At 45.9% G+C, this 17,126-nt stretch overlaps 1 protein-coding gene across 1 annotated transcript in view; it reads left to right on the forward strand.

Annotated features, from left to right (window-relative positions):
* Nucleotides 1–2,291: 2,291 nt before the first annotated feature.
* Nucleotides 2,292–17,126, forward strand: part of ANXA2 (annexin A2) — a 46,799-nt gene continuing 31,964 nt past the window's right edge. The window contains exons 1-2 of the mRNA XM_047766211.1: nucleotides 2,292–2,416; nucleotides 14,226–14,284. Of these exons, the coding sequence (XP_047622167.1) occupies nucleotides 14,237–14,284 (48 nt within the window). The 5' untranslated portion in view covers nucleotides 2,292–2,416; nucleotides 14,226–14,236. The remainder of the gene's footprint in view (nucleotides 2,417–14,225; nucleotides 14,285–17,126) is intronic.

Here is a 17,126-nt window from a genome sequence, read left to right on the forward strand (position 1 = left end):
TCATCTATACTAATCAAGGATTGGACAAAGTAGTGTCTCTCTTTTTTTTTTTTTTTTAATTGGCTTTAGCAATTTAGTTGGCTGTTACTGGAGCAGATTTATTTATTTATTTAGCCACTCTTTCAGCATGTGGAAGTTCCAGGACAGGGATCAAACCCATGCCACAGCAGTGACCTGAGCCACAACAGTGACAATGCTGGGTCTTTAACCTGCTGAGCCACCAGGGAACTCCAAATTAGTGTCTTAAGGTCCCTCTCTACTCTAACATGCTATTTTTGGGTGAATAATTCCATTCTGTTATTCTGTAGTTTTTAGTAAGTGCCTATGCCTGCTAGCTAGGCACTATTAGTAGTGAGTGCAGCAGATAAAGTGTGAACAAAATAAAGTTAAGGCTTTAGAGGAGACCATGCAGACATAATCTGAGATCTGTTGTAGTAACCATTCTCCTAGCCATGGGGGGAAAAACAAGAAAGGAAAAAGGATCTTTGCACTCAGCCATTCAAAACTTCTTTTATAGAGGCAGAACTGGCCCTACATTGCTCAGAAATAGCAAACTGTGACTTCTAATAGCTTCATTTTTCTGATAACAACAGTGTGACGTTCTGTAGCATAAAGCAAACTCTGACTATTGAACAGATATGTATGTTTGGATTTGCTGGATGCCCTAGATAAGCAAAAGCATTCTTTTGGATACTTGGCTTTTAGGTAGTCCACAGGATTTGAATTAAATCTTATCTTCTGTAGAGGGCCTATAACAGCACAACTAGGAGTCAGAGGCTGTGCAATCAGCCCTGAGAAGAGAAAGAGAGTCAGAATCTTGTCCACCATTATTATCAGCCTGTGTTCGCCTTCTGTTCCAAAACGTTCAGGGAGTAGGCAGAAAAACACAATTTCTGGCTTAAAAGTTTTCAGCCTAAATTGAATAGCTCTGAATGTAAATCAGAAATTGTATGAACAGAGTTGCTTTCTTTTCTATTTGTCCTTCTGACAGTGCCAATCGTGTTTCATTCTGAGTGAAAGAAATGGGTTGAGTGAGCTCTGAGTTGAGTGTCCAGAGGCCCCGTTTGTGGTCTGGATTTGACTTTGAGCTTGGCAACGATGTCTTGGCCTTGCCATTTTCTGATTCCCAGGAGTGAAATGATACTGAAGAGAAAAAATGGACGGTAACATAGGTGGAAAATTAAAACACAGAAGCATCAAGACCAGAAGAGAGCTACGTGAGGTGTATGAAAGGAATTAAAAGGAGCCAAGGGCGATCTTTTGGATTCTTAGCATAACTTTCCCTCTAGTTTGAGGTTTGAATACAGTGTTTACGCAGTCATACACAAAACCATGTTTGTCTGCATGTTGCCGCTGCAGTTCGTGGAAAGAGCATGGAAGAAAATGAAAAACTGAACAAAACCAGGGAACTTACTGAGAGGCTGAGAGGGAAACAAAAGCAAACCAAACAAAAAAATGGCAGTTGGGAAAGAAGGAAGGGAGGAAACTTCTTTGTTGGAACTCGAGGTTCTAAACCATTGGCCCCACCCAGTCCAAGGCTGCCTGCCACGAGGACTCGCAGTGCAGAGCTGCTCCACACGGGAGGCTGAACGGTCCCGGGAAGCGTGGAGGGAAACGAAGGGCGCGCTCAGGCAAAGGGCGCCTCCCCGGCGGGGCGGGGGGTGGTAGGTAAGAACTTGGCTCCAGGTTTGGGCCCCCTAACGCGCCACCCAGCTCCCACCGTAGTTCCACGCCTCGCAGCGCGCTCGGAGGCGGGGGCGGACCAATCGTTTGCCCGCCGGGACCGTGTGGACCGTCCCCCCCTCCCCCCCACCCCCCCGCCGCCTCCGCGCGCTCCTCCCAGGAACTGCCGGTCAGAGGTTAAGCTAATATGTGTGCAGTCGGTAACCGGGAGCTGAATGCCAACGGCTCAGCTCGGGGGAATCACGATTTATGTTTCTTGGCACAATTCTTCCTTCCATTGCATTGACGCCTTAAAAAAAAGTGACATGGCCAAGCTCAGAGTCGGCTCAAGTCTTGCCAATTTATAAATTGAGCCGGGGCTGAGAACTTGACGTGGCGCTCCAGAAGTAAAAGAGGAAGGGAGGAAGAAACGAAGCCGGTACTGGGCCTCAAGGAAGCCTCGGCGGCGCTTTACCGGAGGGCAGGGCCGTGGGCGCGGGTGCCGCTCCCACTGGCGCGGCCCGGGGAACGTTACAGGGCGAGGCGGACCCTGCGGGCGGCTGGCGGGCTGGGGAGGGTGAGTCACCCCGACTCCCGACTCCGGGTGCGAGTGGGCCAGGGCAGGGGAAGGCGGGGCGGGGCGGGGCGAGGCGGGCCTCGGCGGGGAGGATGTGGTGGCTATAAAAGCCCCACCCAGGTCAGGCAGCTCCGCTCTGCATTTGGGGACGCTCGCAGCGCTCAGCGCCCGGCCCAGGTAAGCGGGGCGCCTCGTCCGCCCGCTATGGCCCTGGGGCCACCGCGCTAGCGGGGTGCAGAGAGGCGGGGAAGGAGACGGCCTTGCAAAGAGAAGCTCCAGTGGTGGGGACCCCGAGGCTGTCTGGGGAGAGGGCTGGAGAGTCCGTCTGCTCCAGGGGCACTCTGGGGAGAGGGCATAGTGAGGATCTGGACTGGAGTGAGGGGGGGCCAGGTGCGCCCCAGCCCGGGGAGTGCAGGGCAGAAGAAGGGGGTTGGGCATCCCATCCCCGAAGTGCTCGCTGGAAGCCCGGAGAAGTGGCGCCAAGAGAGGGGCGGGGGGCGGGGGGAGGCCCCGCATTCCAGACGGGCCAGACGCGGCGGGGGGCAGGGTGTGGCCGCCCTGGAGCCCCGGGTCTGGTGGAGAGCAGACAGACTTACGGCACCCTCCACGCGTAACACGACCCTCTAGAAAGAAATCCCCACCTGTTCCAAGTTACTTTACTTGAAACAGAGGCGCATTTGTGGAACTTGTGCCGACTAGTAGAAGGGAAGCAGTGAGGGGAGGATGAGGGGTGGGAGCTGTTAGCAGCGGCCCCCTGCTCCAGTCAAACAAAACAGAATGAAGAAACCTCATTCTCCTTTGTCTAGATTATCTTGTAAGAGCAACTTCTGATTTCCGTGTATCCTTCCCTACTTGGTTGACCACTTTTGCATCTGGAAGGAAGTGTCCCCCAACCCCGGGGTTCTGTGGGGAGGGTTGTCACTGACTGACTTGCACTGATGCAGCAGTGAGTCAGGGACGGAAGGTACAGAAAAGGGCGTGGCCCCTCAGGCCGCTGCTTGGGAGTTCTGTGAGGACGCCAATTCCTACCTTCCTCATAGGGTTGTCATGAAGATTCCAAAAAACACGTTCATTCAAAAATAAATATGTAGGGAGTTCCCGTCGTGGCGCAGTGGTTAACGAATCCGACTAGGAACCATGAGGTTGCGGGTTCGGTCCCTGCCCTTGCTCAGTGGGTTAACGATCCGGCGTTGCCCTGAGCTGTGGTGTAGGTTGCAGACACGGCTCGGATCCCGCGTTGCTGTGGCTCTGGCGTTGGCCGGTGGCTACAGCTCCGATTCAACCCCTAGCCTGGGAACCTCCATATGCCGCGGGAGCGGCCCAAGAAATAGCAACAACAACAACAACAACAACAAAAACAAAAAAAAATATGTAAAGCACATTGAAAACATTAGGTGCCATACAACACAAAGTGTCCTTATTTTTGTGTTAAGATTTGCCATTTTAAAGTTATTTAAAGGTATTCTCCATCTGTGTACAGAAGAGCAGTTAACCTCATGGGTACGTATTGGGTCTTTACCAAGAACCATAGTGTTCTGGAGTCCAGGAGTCTGTTCCCCGACACTCAGAGGACTCTACTATGGGTTCTATCCAAGTGTGCCTAACTGTGCTTGTCTGGAACTTGGTTATTTGGGATGCCGATTTCACTTTCCCACTGAAGCAATGTTATGGAAGGCGCTTAATTTGTCAGACTAGCCCAGAGACCCTGTGTGCGCTGAATCAAAAATACTGATAATATATGTGGAATTTGGGAGGTGGGCTGTTGGGGAGCGAAGGGAAAGTGAAAGGGTGGGTTAGGGAGGATATGGAGATAAAAAGAATAAATCACTGAAACATTTCACTGGAACTTTTTCTTCATTTTAAGCTTGGTCCTCATTAAATTATTTTAATTGTAAAATTATATCTTTGTCACCCTCCCCACTTTTGTCTCTCTTCCTCCTGATTCTTTGAAGACCCACGCCCCTGCCAAATGGCAAAAGCCCATCCCTGCTTATCCAGTTCTGCATTCCCCTCCTTGTATATCTAGCTAGAGACTAGCAGATTGAATCCATATTCATTAATATTCAATACTAGGAATGGCTGGTGGTCCTAAAATGCCCAGCATCCTAGGGGAGTTGTATTATTTAAAAAAAACAACAAAACTTTTTAAACATAAACATCTGTAATTTATAGGATTTGAGGCTATGGAATTAAGGAGCCACATAATAGACAATGTGAAGGGAGATTTTAGATGAGGTCCATTTGAGGGTCCTTTGTGGTCAGTGGTGTTAAGACCATCTCGCAAAGCACTCTCTTCTCTTCTAGCTCCATCTTTTACCTCAAAGCTTCAATCAAGGCTTTCTCCAGGAGTTTACAGTGCATCTACAGTGGAAGGGTGTGACCATCAGTGTAAATTTTTTTAGTTGAAGTTTTATGATTTGGAGACCACCTGGATTTTGTGATTTCCTTCTGTGCCAAATGGCTTGCCTGCTGTAAATGCACAGGAAATACTGCTGACTTACTGGTTTTGATCAGGAGCTTGGTTTTGGACTAGAGTCTCAATATTTAACATCCGTGTCTTTGAGCTATTAAAGTACTGTATCGATTAACATCCTGGGCGGTGGTGGCCATTAGTTTCCTGACTAATTTCTAATTTAAGTAGTTTTCCTGGCAAGGTAGGTATCTGTCTGTAATTGCTATTGATTTTGAGGGCTGTAGGCTCTTCCTGCACTGTTGGGCCTGGAATCTGGTCTTGATCTTTGCTTGTGTGGGCCTGCTGAAGTGTTTCTCACTAACTGAAGGTGGGTGTGTCACAGAAAAGTCTCAGGCTCTCCTGAGCTGCTTCAAACATCTGTTCATTCAATAGTGTTTATTATACCATGTTGTATTCACAGGTAGAAGCACTGGGGATACACCAGTGACCAAAATAGAACAAAAACAAAGAAAATCTCTGCTCTTTAGACTTTAAATCTAGTGGGGAGAAAAATATTAGAGACAAAAATGAGTGAGTTGCATAGACAGTGAATTTTGAACTTGGCCCTTTCCCCACTTAATATTGGTTTCCAAATTTGGTTGGGACTCATTTTCCCTTTAATCCAGCTCTCCCACAGACCTGAGCATCATATTTAACCTGCTTTAGGGAAGGTGTGGTTTAAAGTTATCATGACTTGGCCTGCCTTCCAGATTTGTAAGACTAGAAATGAAATGCTCTTTTTTTTCTTTTGCATGTGGGAATCCACCTCCCTCATAGTCCCTGGTGCCACACCCTGTTCTGGCTGTAGGCTCCATCAGAGGAAATTCCTGTCCTTTAAAAAAATTTTTTTTCCGCTTCTTCATTGTCGGCTGTATTTTTCCTCTTCCAGTTGCCAGAGACGGTCGCCAGCTACTTGGTTGGGGCACAGGTCAGCAATCGGGGTCAGAAGATGCCCAGGCCTGTTCTTCTGTGCGGTTCCACTGAGATTACCTCCAAATCTCTCTCCCAGGGAGCACTCTGAAGTTTTTAACTTCCCTGAGCTCTGTCCTATCAGAAGACAGTGTAGCATTCAAGTGGTCTGAGTTAATACTCCCCAGGCTTGGTGTGGAAAGTTCTGACTCCAGGGAGCAGCTGTCCCATGGAATCCTTGCCCTTTGTCTCTCTGCCACACCCAGTCTCCACACTCCCAGTTCAGAGGAAATCAGAGTCCCAAGGCCACTTGCAAACCCTTCCTCCTTGCCCCTCCTTCCCTGCCTTCCTTACTGAAGATGTGGGTAACATTTCTACATTGTCTTGTGGACAGAGCTGGACCTAAGGGACCCCGGTGGTAAAGAGGGGGGTGTTGGGCAGGGTGTGTGAGGGGAGGTGAGCCACATGTGATGAGATGGAGGCGGTATCCGGAATTGATCTACCAGGCTTTACAGAGATTGGAACCTCCGAGGCTGGGAACTTAAGCCTCAGCTCTGAACATATGGAACCAGACCTGCACTTGAGATATTCTGAGGAAAAGAAAGAATTGAGGAGGAGTGTATTAGAAAAGGGGGGGGGAGACAATTCAGAAAGACCCAGTGTGTGTAAACCATCCAGAAATGTGAGTACAAAACGCTTACACTGCAAGGCATGGCTCAGACCTATGAGGAAATGGGAATGAGTAAGACAGAAACCCTGTGGGAGGATAGAGTGGAAGAATGCCTTTGTACACTGAGCTCTGATATTTCACAGACACAGCAAGGGAGACAGGAGTGCAGGGCAGGGAGAGGGGCAGGAGAAAGGTAACAGTGTGTTTTGTATCCTGAAGTCTCATGAGAATGTCAGCTGATCCAGATTGAGTGCTCCCAGTGGAGGGAACTTGGAGAGCCTGGGCCTGAGGTTGTGAGACAGCACTGAGTGTGTTGGAGAATTACCAGGCAAGAATCTGACTTTGGTTCGTGCACGTGTGTGCGTGTGTGTTTGCACACGCTTTATTTATGAAAGAATAAGTAGAGGCCAGCATGTGGAAGATCCTGAATGCTCTTTTGACCCTTTTCTATAAGCAGCAGGGCCCGGTTGGAAATACGTGGGCCATAAAACACTAAAATTGAATTGTACATGTGAAGACCTTGATTTCCCAACCCCGAAAAGTGCCTCAGGCCAGGTGACATCATTCTTCTGCCTGGCTCTTTCCACTCGAGCCCCATATCAGGAGATTGGTGAGAGGCTCTGAGAGTAAGAGGCTGCAGTGTCTGGAGGTAGCAAACAAATATTGATTCAGGTCGGGCAGCAAAAGGGAGAGGCCAGAGCAAGTGCCACTGTGTTCCTCCAGCTCAATTTGATCATGGCCACTGGGCAGAATTCCAGGATTTCTGGGGAATGACTTGCTCCTGTGACTCAGGCATTAATCAAGACCATAAAACCAAGGAGAAAAGTCTGTGCTTTCAGGAAGGTTCTGTTCACTAAAAATGCTTTTGAGGGGAGGGTTAGAGAGTGGTGTACACTGGGCACCCCACCCCTACTGCCCACTCATGCATTTTTTGGGTTTAAAATTCTAATCTGGTCCTGTAGACCCAGGATTGCACAGTAAGGACTTGGCAGGGAACCCCAGTACTCCACCCCCATGTCCCCACCCTTTTTTTTTTTTCTTTGAAAATCCTCATTTGTGTCATCCTGTCCCTGATTGATTCATCATGGTTGCTAGGGCTGTGTTTTTGCGGTAACACATCAACACTCCACATTTAAAAAGTGGGAGTGTTCACAAAACTGCTGGGTTAGTTTCAGGTTGTGCTGGGCACATGTGCCTGGTTGCAGTGTCTTTTTCTTTGTGCTAGTTAAGATTTGGGCTTTCTGGAGCTGGTTCTTCTTAATTCATGCCTGTAGAACTTATTTTTATTATTTGAAGTGTTGACTTCTAGGTTTACTTTTTTTTGTTTGTTTCAACCTTGTTGCTAACTTTGCTTTACTTTTCTTAGGGGAAGAAGTTAAAGCCCTTTACCTTGTACTGTTTTTGTTGTGCTGGAAGTGAAACGATGAAATACAATAAAATCTTTTGGGTTTAAGAAACAGACCAACAGGGAGTTCCCATCGTGGCTCACTGGTTAACGAATCTGACTAGAAACCGTGAGGTTGTGGGTTCCATCCCTGGCCTCATGCAGTGGCTTAAGGATTGGGCTATGTCGTGAGCTGTGGTGTAGGCCGCAGACGTGGCTTGGATCTGGCGTTGTGGCTCTGGCGTAGGCTGCCGGCTACAGCTCTGATTCGACCCCTAGCTTGGGAACCTCCATATACCACGGGTGCGGCCCTAGAAAAGACAAAAAATGAAAAAACAAAAACAGAAAAGCAAAAAACAGACCCACAAGCATAGAACCGACAATATAGCACAGAGAACTATACCCAGTATTTTATAATAACCTATAAGGGAAAAGAACCTGAAAAAGAACGTATGTAAAAAACAGTATTGGAGTTCCTGTTGTAGCCCAGAGGATTAAGAACCAAACATAATTAATATCCATATGTATGTGGGTTTGATCCCTGGCCTTGCTGAATGGGTTAAGGATCTGGCCTTGCTGCAAGCTGAGATATAGGTCAAAGAAGCAGCTCAGATCCAGCATTGCTGTGGTTATGGCTGAAGGCCAGCAGTTGCATCTCCACTTCAAGCCCTAGGAATTTCCATATGCCTAGGGTTGCAGCCCTTAAAACAAACAAACAGAAAAAAACAAAAAAAAAACCCTCAAAACAGAATCACTTTGTTGTATACCTGAAACTAACACAATGTGTAAATCAACTGTACATCAATTAAATAAAAATCTATTGGGTTAAAAAAAGGACAAACCCTTTAAGTTATCTTTTAAGATAGTCCTTATGTAGGATGTATGTTTCTTCTTTTCCAGCAGCTGCACGGATTTCTTTAATGTCTAGCTTTGCACAGTAAGAGCTTTTCCAGTCAGGCAGTTAACAATCTCATTTATTAATATTTTCATGGCCAGAGGAAGCTGTTCTGTTCCCTTGGTTAGGGTGGGCCCTAGAGCATCTGTGTTCCCTTCCCCCAAAGGAATTTTTTCAGGCCAGTTGCAAGTGGGTGTGGCTCTTTCAGTCCTTCTCCCTGTACCTCTCTTACTTTCTTAAAAAAGCAGAAACAAAAACAAAACCGTTTCCCTAATAAGTCTGGTTTTAAAGATCCTTTTTAGTAGCCCAGCCCTTCCCTGGGAATCTGGGTGCTGGTGTGTGAAGGTACTCATCAACAGATGGAATTTGCTGATTTTTTTTTTTTTTTTTTTGGCAAGTTGAAACCAGTTGCAGGTCTGGGTGAGGCTGCCGTGTTGGAGAGAGTGATGCCCTTTTTATAGTCTGGTGGAGTCTGCCAGAAGAGGAGTGGTTATTCGGCTTTTAATGCACTTGAGCATTGTACCCTGCACCGTGCTGAGTGGTCAGCGGGCATGGCATTGTCTCATAGCGTGGAGACTTCATTTCATTCTCACACTAAACTCTAGGTACGCTAAGGCAGAGCTATTGTTTGTGGTAAGAAAAGTCAGCCTCCTGAGCAAATCCGGTGAATGGGTACTCTGAGCATCAGGCTCAAAGGCCTCTCCATGGCCAAGCTTAAATCTGAACCATTCAGAAACTCACACCTCAGTCTCCCCACATGGCACCACTTAGACAGGGCTGGTTTTAAACCTGGTCTTTTGCCCTCCACCACCCTCCAGACATACTCTCCCCCATCATCTTCTCAGGCTGTCCCTGTTTCTCCGGCTGGAACCTTCCATGGTGAGTGATTGCCCTTCTCAAACTAGTCCGTACCAACCCCCATCAGACCCTTAGCTGACCCTTCCTTCTGTTGGTTTTTCTTTTTCTCTGTGTCTTAATCTCTTGGAGTGAAGAGCCACCATGGTGAAATTGAAAGGGCGGGGGCCCAAGAGTCAGAGGACCCAGATCCTGGCCCTTCCCCCTCTTCCTTATTAGCTGAATGACCTGGGCTGGTGTTCCTGGGGCGAGAAGGGAAGAGAGCTGGAAGGTCCTGCCCAGATGGGCAAAGCCTGCAATTCATAGTGTGTCTGCCCCAGCCCTTAATGCAGGGCAGGCTGAGAGTGTGTGTGTGTGTGTGTGTGTGTGTGTGTGTGTGTGTGTCTTGTTGATGGATTACCTGAGTGTCACCAGTGTTTGTAACCTGCAGTAGCCCTGCCAGGACTTTCTTTTTCTGCTTTCAAAAGTAGCAACACACTGACATCTTCTCATGAATCAAATGGACTATATTAAGCTAATGTTTGAGCAAACATGAGTGGCAAAGCCGACTGTTTCTTCTCGAGCTTAATCTAGCATCTGCAAAATGACTTTGTATTGCCAGGGGATTAGATATAGTGAAGTAACCAGGATGGAGTGAAGAAACCAGAGGATTGGATGGAGTGAAGAGGATGAGGGCCGTATTTTATTTCTTTTTTTTTCCTTTGTTTTTTTTTTTTTTTGTCTTTTTGCCATTTCTTGGGCCGCTCCTGTGGCATATGGAGGTTCCCAGGCTAGGGGTCCAATCGGAGCTGTAGCCACCAGCCTATGCCAGAGCCACAGCAATGGGGATCCGAGCTGCATCTGTAACCTACACCACAGCTCACGGCAATGCTGGATCCTTTAACCCTCTGAGCAAGGGCAGGGACCGAACCCGCAACCTCATGGTTCTTAGTCGGATTCGTTAACCACTGCACCACGACGGGAACTCCCATATTTTATTTCTAAGGTGAAAAAAAATGCTTACCAGTAAGCTTGCATGAAGTAGGAAATATGTATATGGATAAAGAAGACACTTGCATGCAGTAGTAGCAGGCTACATAGCTACGGCTTTTTGGTTCTTGTGATGTTGCTTTTTCTACAGAATGATTATAAATAATATAAGTGATAATTATGCAAGATAGCAACTCATTATTTCTGAAGATTTATTTAGCACCTAGAATGTGCAGAGGCCCTCTTCAGTCTGTGGGGAAACTGGGTCTCTTTGGGGCAGACGAGGTAAAACTTGCTCCCCGTTTCATTGAATCATACTGTGTACTTGCCATTTGAATACATGGTGCATGGCGGAGACTCCAGACACTTTTGCTCAATGAGTAAATCTCATGGCATCTGAAAGTGTTTCTGACCTTGAAAGGGGGGAGATAGTGCTGTGGAATGGGGGTTGCTGCCACCCTTGAGAGCAGATGCCCAAGTAGTGGTGGCTTGAGGTGTGGGCGGGGTTTGTCATTAGGGGAAGAAGTGAGGGTAAGGAGATGGGGTAGAAGACAGGAGTCAGAGGGCTGTGGGTTAAAGATGTTGGAGAGATGCTGGGAACAATTTGGCTCCAGTCCACTTTTGCTAGGGAATAGATAGAGGGGCTGGGTGGAGCTGGAGTAAGGAGAACAACACCTAAGGATGGATTTTGAACTATCATGACAAGATAAAATAAGAATTTAGTTGAGAGTGTCATGCAGGATTGATTTGATGAAAGAGCGGTACAACTGTGGATGGTTAAACAGAAAGGAAGATTTGTAGGGCTTTTTAAAATCCTGATTTTTCTGTCTCAGTGTGTTATGGGAGAAGGATTAACATGAATCAGATGGCCTTTGGTTTGTATGGTACTGAGGCTCCATGGGGGACGTGGGTGGGGATTCGTCTCCAAGCCAGTGCTCAGAGCTGGAAAGGCAGCTGGAAAGAACCACACGGCAGAAGCTTCCCTAAACATCAGAACCCATGGGAAGTACCTGATCTCATATATACATGGAATTTAGTTCACCTAGAAACATATCCGTTTGTAACTCAAACTTACTGGTCTTCTGGATTTTGTTTTGCTTTGGCTGTTTACAGTGGGGACCAGAATTCTTTAAGGCAGGTGACAACAGCTTACCCCTCACAGCAGACCTCATCCAGTTCTGACTGAGCCCCAGGGGCAAGAGTCAAGGCCAAGGCTTGGGTGGTCCCTGTCCTTGGGAATTCATCTCCACTTTGGTGATTCTCAGAAGAAAGATACTGATGAGACCTTCTGGGATGTTTCTTGGCTCAAGGTGAAGTTGGAGATTTCTTGTTCTATCAAGCCCCAGATTCAAACTGTCTTGACAAGAAATCTCAAACTTAGTCATCCCATCCAGCTATTGTGAAGGTTTCTGGGCTAGGATTGAACTGTGCCATTGTCAGATGCTCTAGACCAGCGCTGCCCAATGAAATAGGATGTGAACTGCATATGCAGTTGTAAATTTTCTAGTATCCACATTTTAAAAATCGTAAAAGAGAACAGATGAAATTAATTTTTTGTTTTTGTCTTTTTAGGGCTGCACCCTTGGCATATGGACGTTCCCAGGCTAGGGGCTGAATCAGAGCTGTAGCCACTGGCCTACATCACAGCCACAGCAGCACAGGATCTGTATCACGACTGCGACCTGCACCACAGCTCATAGCAACACTGGACCCTTAACCCACTGAGCAAGGCCAGGGATTGAACCTGCGTCCTCATCGATGCTAGTCAGATTTGTTTCTGCTGAGCCACAACAGGAACTCTGAGATTAAATTTAACTCATGTACTTTATTTCCCCTGATATGCCTAACACATTATAAATCTAATATATAATCAATATAAAATTATTCACAGATTTTTACCTCCTCTTCTCACACGAAGTCTTCAAAATGTGGTGTGTGCTTTGCACCTACAGCACATCTCAGGTTGGAGTGGACACTTCTCAACTGGGCTTGATAGCCCCAAGTGACTGCTGGCTAGTGTACTGGGTAGTCTAGCTTCAGAGCAAGACCCTTAAATAAAATAGACTTTATTTGGGGGGAAAGTTTGAGGCTACAGAAAAAGTGAGAGAAAATCACAGTCCCATATATCTCCAGCACCCCGCTACACGCACACAACCTCCCCAGCTGTCAAAATCCCCCAACAGAGAAGTGTGTTTCTTAAAGCTGCTAGACCTACACTGACACATTGTGATCACTCAAAGCCCACAGCTCACATTAGGATTTGCTCTTGGTGTCACACATTCTATGGATTTGGACAGATTTATAATAACATGTCTCCTCTATTATGGTTTCATGGCCCTAAAAATCCTCCGTGCTCCATCCCCTCATCCCTCCTTTCTCCCTCTCTAATCCCTGGCAACCACGGATCCTTGTACTGCCTGAAGTTTCCCCCATGTCTGTTCGTGGCTTGAGAGCTTATTTCTTTTCAGTGCTGAGTACTATTACATTGTCTGGATGTACCACAATTTATTTATAGAAGGTGATACTACAAATCAGGATTATATCCCAGCAGTGGGACATACAGGGGGTAGGGAGGGTGTGTGATGGAGTCTGAGTGGTGTGGGAGTGGAGGAATTGGAATGGCTGTGCTTTTTTAGTTTTGCCATGCCTAAAGAGCCTTGGTGAGCATCAAGAAGAGCAAAGAGTAGTGTAGGAGAGAGCTCAGGGTGAATGTCTTGCAGAAATATATGCATAACCACGAATAAAGGTGAATCCTCTTCTCTTTCATTCGTCTAAATCACCCCACACAGAGCCTGGAATCTGCCTAGTCCAAAGCCTTCCGATAAATTAGCAAATGTCTCTGTCAAAATACTCCCTCCAAGCCAGTTGTAGGAAAACATGTAGACTAAGCACACTGCTGGAAGAGAACAGAAAGCAGCTTTGCATGGGCAGGAGCTCCTCCATCAAAGAATATGAAGCAAAAGGAGACCAAAGTAGGAGTTGCTGCAATTCAGACGTCATTACCACTGCTGGAGGATGCACCTCTCCTCTATTTTCCTTATTTTGGGGATACTGCTGCTGAATGACCTGTCTTGTCTCTGTTGAAGTATTTCCTGCCAATGGAGCACTTTTTCTTGGCAAGGGTTGGTGTATCAATTCCGAGAACTGTGCAATTGCAAAGCTGAAAAGCCAGTTCATCAGGCTGTGGTGTCACTGCCCGATTAAGTGTATTAATTGGAAGATGACTTCATTTCATCCGTTTTGAATCTTAAATACAAGGGTCCATCTTTTACGGAGGGAGTGAATGTTGGAAAATCAGCCCATTGTCTTTCTCATAAACAGTTTAATATCTTCTAAGCGTCAGTGAGCTAAGAAAATCATTATGGATAGTAATAAAGTTTCCATTTAGGAATGAGCCAGCGTGAAAATGCTGTTGACTTCACTTCACATCCATAGTTTTTAGACCTTTTTGAATATATTAAATCACTGGTGGAAAGTATGGAAGAAATGGCAGGTTTGACAAGATTATCACTTTCTACAAGAGCTGGAAGATGCGTCAGCCTATTTGAACCAGTGGCACTGGTCTTGGGGAGCATTTTGTTTTTGGTCTTTGCAAGTCAGACTCTCCACGTTCTTTTTAGACAGAGCAAGAGCAAGTCCAACTTGTTCTGTGGTCTATCCCAAACCTAAGGCAGACCATTGCCCAACTTTAATTTTCCCAATCATCAGCTGGGAATTGCATCTATTTGCAAAAATTACTCTAATATCCTCAGATGAAATGGCCCAAGAAGTAGCGATTAGTGTCATGTGCTTTGGGGGAAAGGAAAACCTTTTCATACTGAAGACTTTTTGTTGTTTTCTTTTTTTTTCTAGTTTCTTTGACAATGTCTACCGTTCATGAAATTCTGTGCAAGCTCAGCTTGGAGGGTGATGTAAGTATATCATTTCCATTTTGTGTAAGTTCCATAAATGGGGCGTGTCTCTGGGTAACTGTTCTCCCTCCTTTCCTTGTACATCTAAGGAAAAGCAGGACAATATTCAGACAATCATTTGCCTTCTTGCTTCCCTGGCTTCCGCGTTACTTCAGCGGTTCCTAGTAGTTCCATTTGACGTGATGGCCCTAGAAACCGTCTTGACCTCACGTTAAAATGGGACAGATCCTAGTGACCCTGAGGTGGCTGGAATTTTATCCTGCTATGTATGTAACATGTCAGTGGTAGTAATTTTTAGGATGATACATGACTTTTAATGTCAAGCTCTGGGATTTTATTAAAAATGGGCATAAGCTATAGTCATAATGAAAATGATCCTGCATGTTTTGGACTTCTTATGGTGTCCAGGGAGTTATTCCAGACAAGGACGCTTTAAAATTTAGCACCTTTGCAGATACTTCAAAATATGCTCTCCCAAAGAAGTAGATTTTTAAAAATTTTTTAAGTGTTATTTATTTTTTAGGCCATGCTTGTGGCATGTGGAAGTTCCCAAGGCAGGGATCAAACCACACCATAGCACTGACAACACCAGATCCTTAGGCACTAGGCCACTAGGGAACTAAATAATAAATGTATTACTATTTTCAGGTTTCCCTTTTTGCTGTGGCTCTCAGGGAGCTTAGAATTATATTTGATTATTTCTCACAGGAACCTGGAAACTCAGATACTTGCTATTTTGTTTTAAATTTACAAGTCATTGCAAATGCTTTTAGAGTCAAGTAGAATGTAAATTATGAATTATGTAAAATATATAATAATACCACACATCTTTCAGGTCACCTTGGCAGAACTGGCTTTTACAGAAACTCAGCAGTGACACTGGTCTGTAGGCATATCTTGCAGATACTTCAAAATATGCTCTCCCTGAAATTAAAATACAAAGAAGCACTCAAGAGGGTTGACAGCAGCTTAGGTTATATGATGCAGAATCCTCTGTCTCTGGTGCTTGCCCTTAAAACCTTAAGATGCATGACATGACGTTGGTGCGAGCACAGGTTGTATGGATGTATAAAGCCGACATTGTTTTCATCTTTCTTCTTGGAACTTATGCACATGTTGTCGGCAACCATACAAGCTACATGTTGAAATCTCAACAAATCCAAGAGCGCAATAAATTTTTTCTTAATAGATCAGATCATTAGATCATTTTTAGCATCAGGTTTTATAAGAGGGCTTTTTATGTGGCCTTTGAAGTTACTCTAGTATGCATTCCTCAGTGTGCAGAGATGGATTATAGAAAATGTCATATATTCCCCCATACTTTGAGGAAAGAGGGACATCATTTGAATTTCAGACAAATAGACTTCATAGATAATAGGTTCAGTTGTCCATTTAATTTTATTTCCAGAGTACTATAAAATTATGCAAAACTTTTCCCTACTCACTTTTGTTTTTGGAATGAGACACCTGGTAAATGCAGCCATATGTGGTGTGGCTCCATGCTGACTGGACTGCCTGCCTGTATAAAAAACTGAGGCATTGTTAACAAATAGGAAAATGTGTTCCCTTAAACTTCCATCCTCCTTTTGCAGCCACCGTAGCAAAAATAGCAAGTATTTCAGGATAACGCTTTGTCCTTTTCTTGAATGTGATCTCCATTGTCATTGAGTTACTCTTACTGGAAAGTTTAAGTAGTGAAATTATATGGAAAACACCTTGATAATCCACTGAGCTTCAGAGTTATAAATATTAACTAGATTGACTATTTGGCCAAAGTAGTCACCAAGTATATTTGGAAACGTTTTGTCCAGTCTTGAAATTACATTTGTGGCTTATCCTGGGAGGTGTTTCAGAGGGTTGTTGTATAGTTGTTTCACTATACAACCTCATTGCTGATAAATGCTGAAGTGCCTCATAACGTGATGTCCGTGGGTGCAGAGGTAAGTCAGGGCAACTCAGGCTCTGACTCTTCCCAGAAACTGAGCCTAGGCAAGGTCATAATCTATGATGGGCAGTATGTCCTGGGGGTAGGCAGGGCTGGGAAACCTTGACATGGAAGGTAGAGGCAGTGGTGGATGGCTCCACCTGCCATCGGCCAACCTAAAGCACATGGTGAATCCTGTTTTGTCTGTCCTTTGCTTTGGGACCGGATAGCAGTGAGGAGGAAAGCTATAGGAGCATTTCAAAGGAGGGAAGGAGTTCCCTGGTGGCACAGTGGGTTAAGGATCTGGTGTTGTGGCTCAGGTCAGGTTGCTGTTGTGTTTGTATGTTTGATCCTTGGAATTTCTACATGCTGCATACGAGGCCAAAAACACAAAGGATGGGGGGTGGGGGTGGGTGGGAGAAATGAACGCTTTGGAAAGGAGAACTCATGGGGAAGCACGCTCTTGTCCTTACCTCAGTCTGAGGTGGGTGGGTCCATCAGATGTGGAAGCATAATGAGCTTTGAAAAGTGCTGGAGGAGTTCTCTTAGGGTGAAGCAGGTTAAGGATCTGTCATAGTCACTGCAGTGGCTTGGGTTGCTGCTGTGGTGTGAGTTGATCCCTGGCCCGGGAATTTCCACATGCCATGGCATGCCCCCGCCCCCCCCCCCCGAAAAAGAAGAGCATCGGAAAGGAAGAAGCCATGGTTTAAAAAGCCATGGTTTAAAAGGCCCCACAGGGTGGGTCGGACGCACGACATAACTAGGAAGAGCGGCAGCCAGAGGGAATCATGTTAAAGACAGCACAGGGGAGGGACAGAGACGAGAACAAGGAGCCAGAACTTGGCTGAGGATGTGGGCTGTGTGGCCTGACTACCTTTGTGTCTCGGTGGTGGCCCAAGGCGGGGATGGAGGAGGAGG

The sequence above is a fragment of the Phacochoerus africanus genome, chromosome 2 (assembly GCF_016906955.1).
Source record: "Phacochoerus africanus isolate WHEZ1 chromosome 2, ROS_Pafr_v1, whole genome shotgun sequence".
In the NCBI taxonomy this organism is placed as follows: Eukaryota; Metazoa; Chordata; class Mammalia; order Artiodactyla; family Suidae; genus Phacochoerus; species Phacochoerus africanus.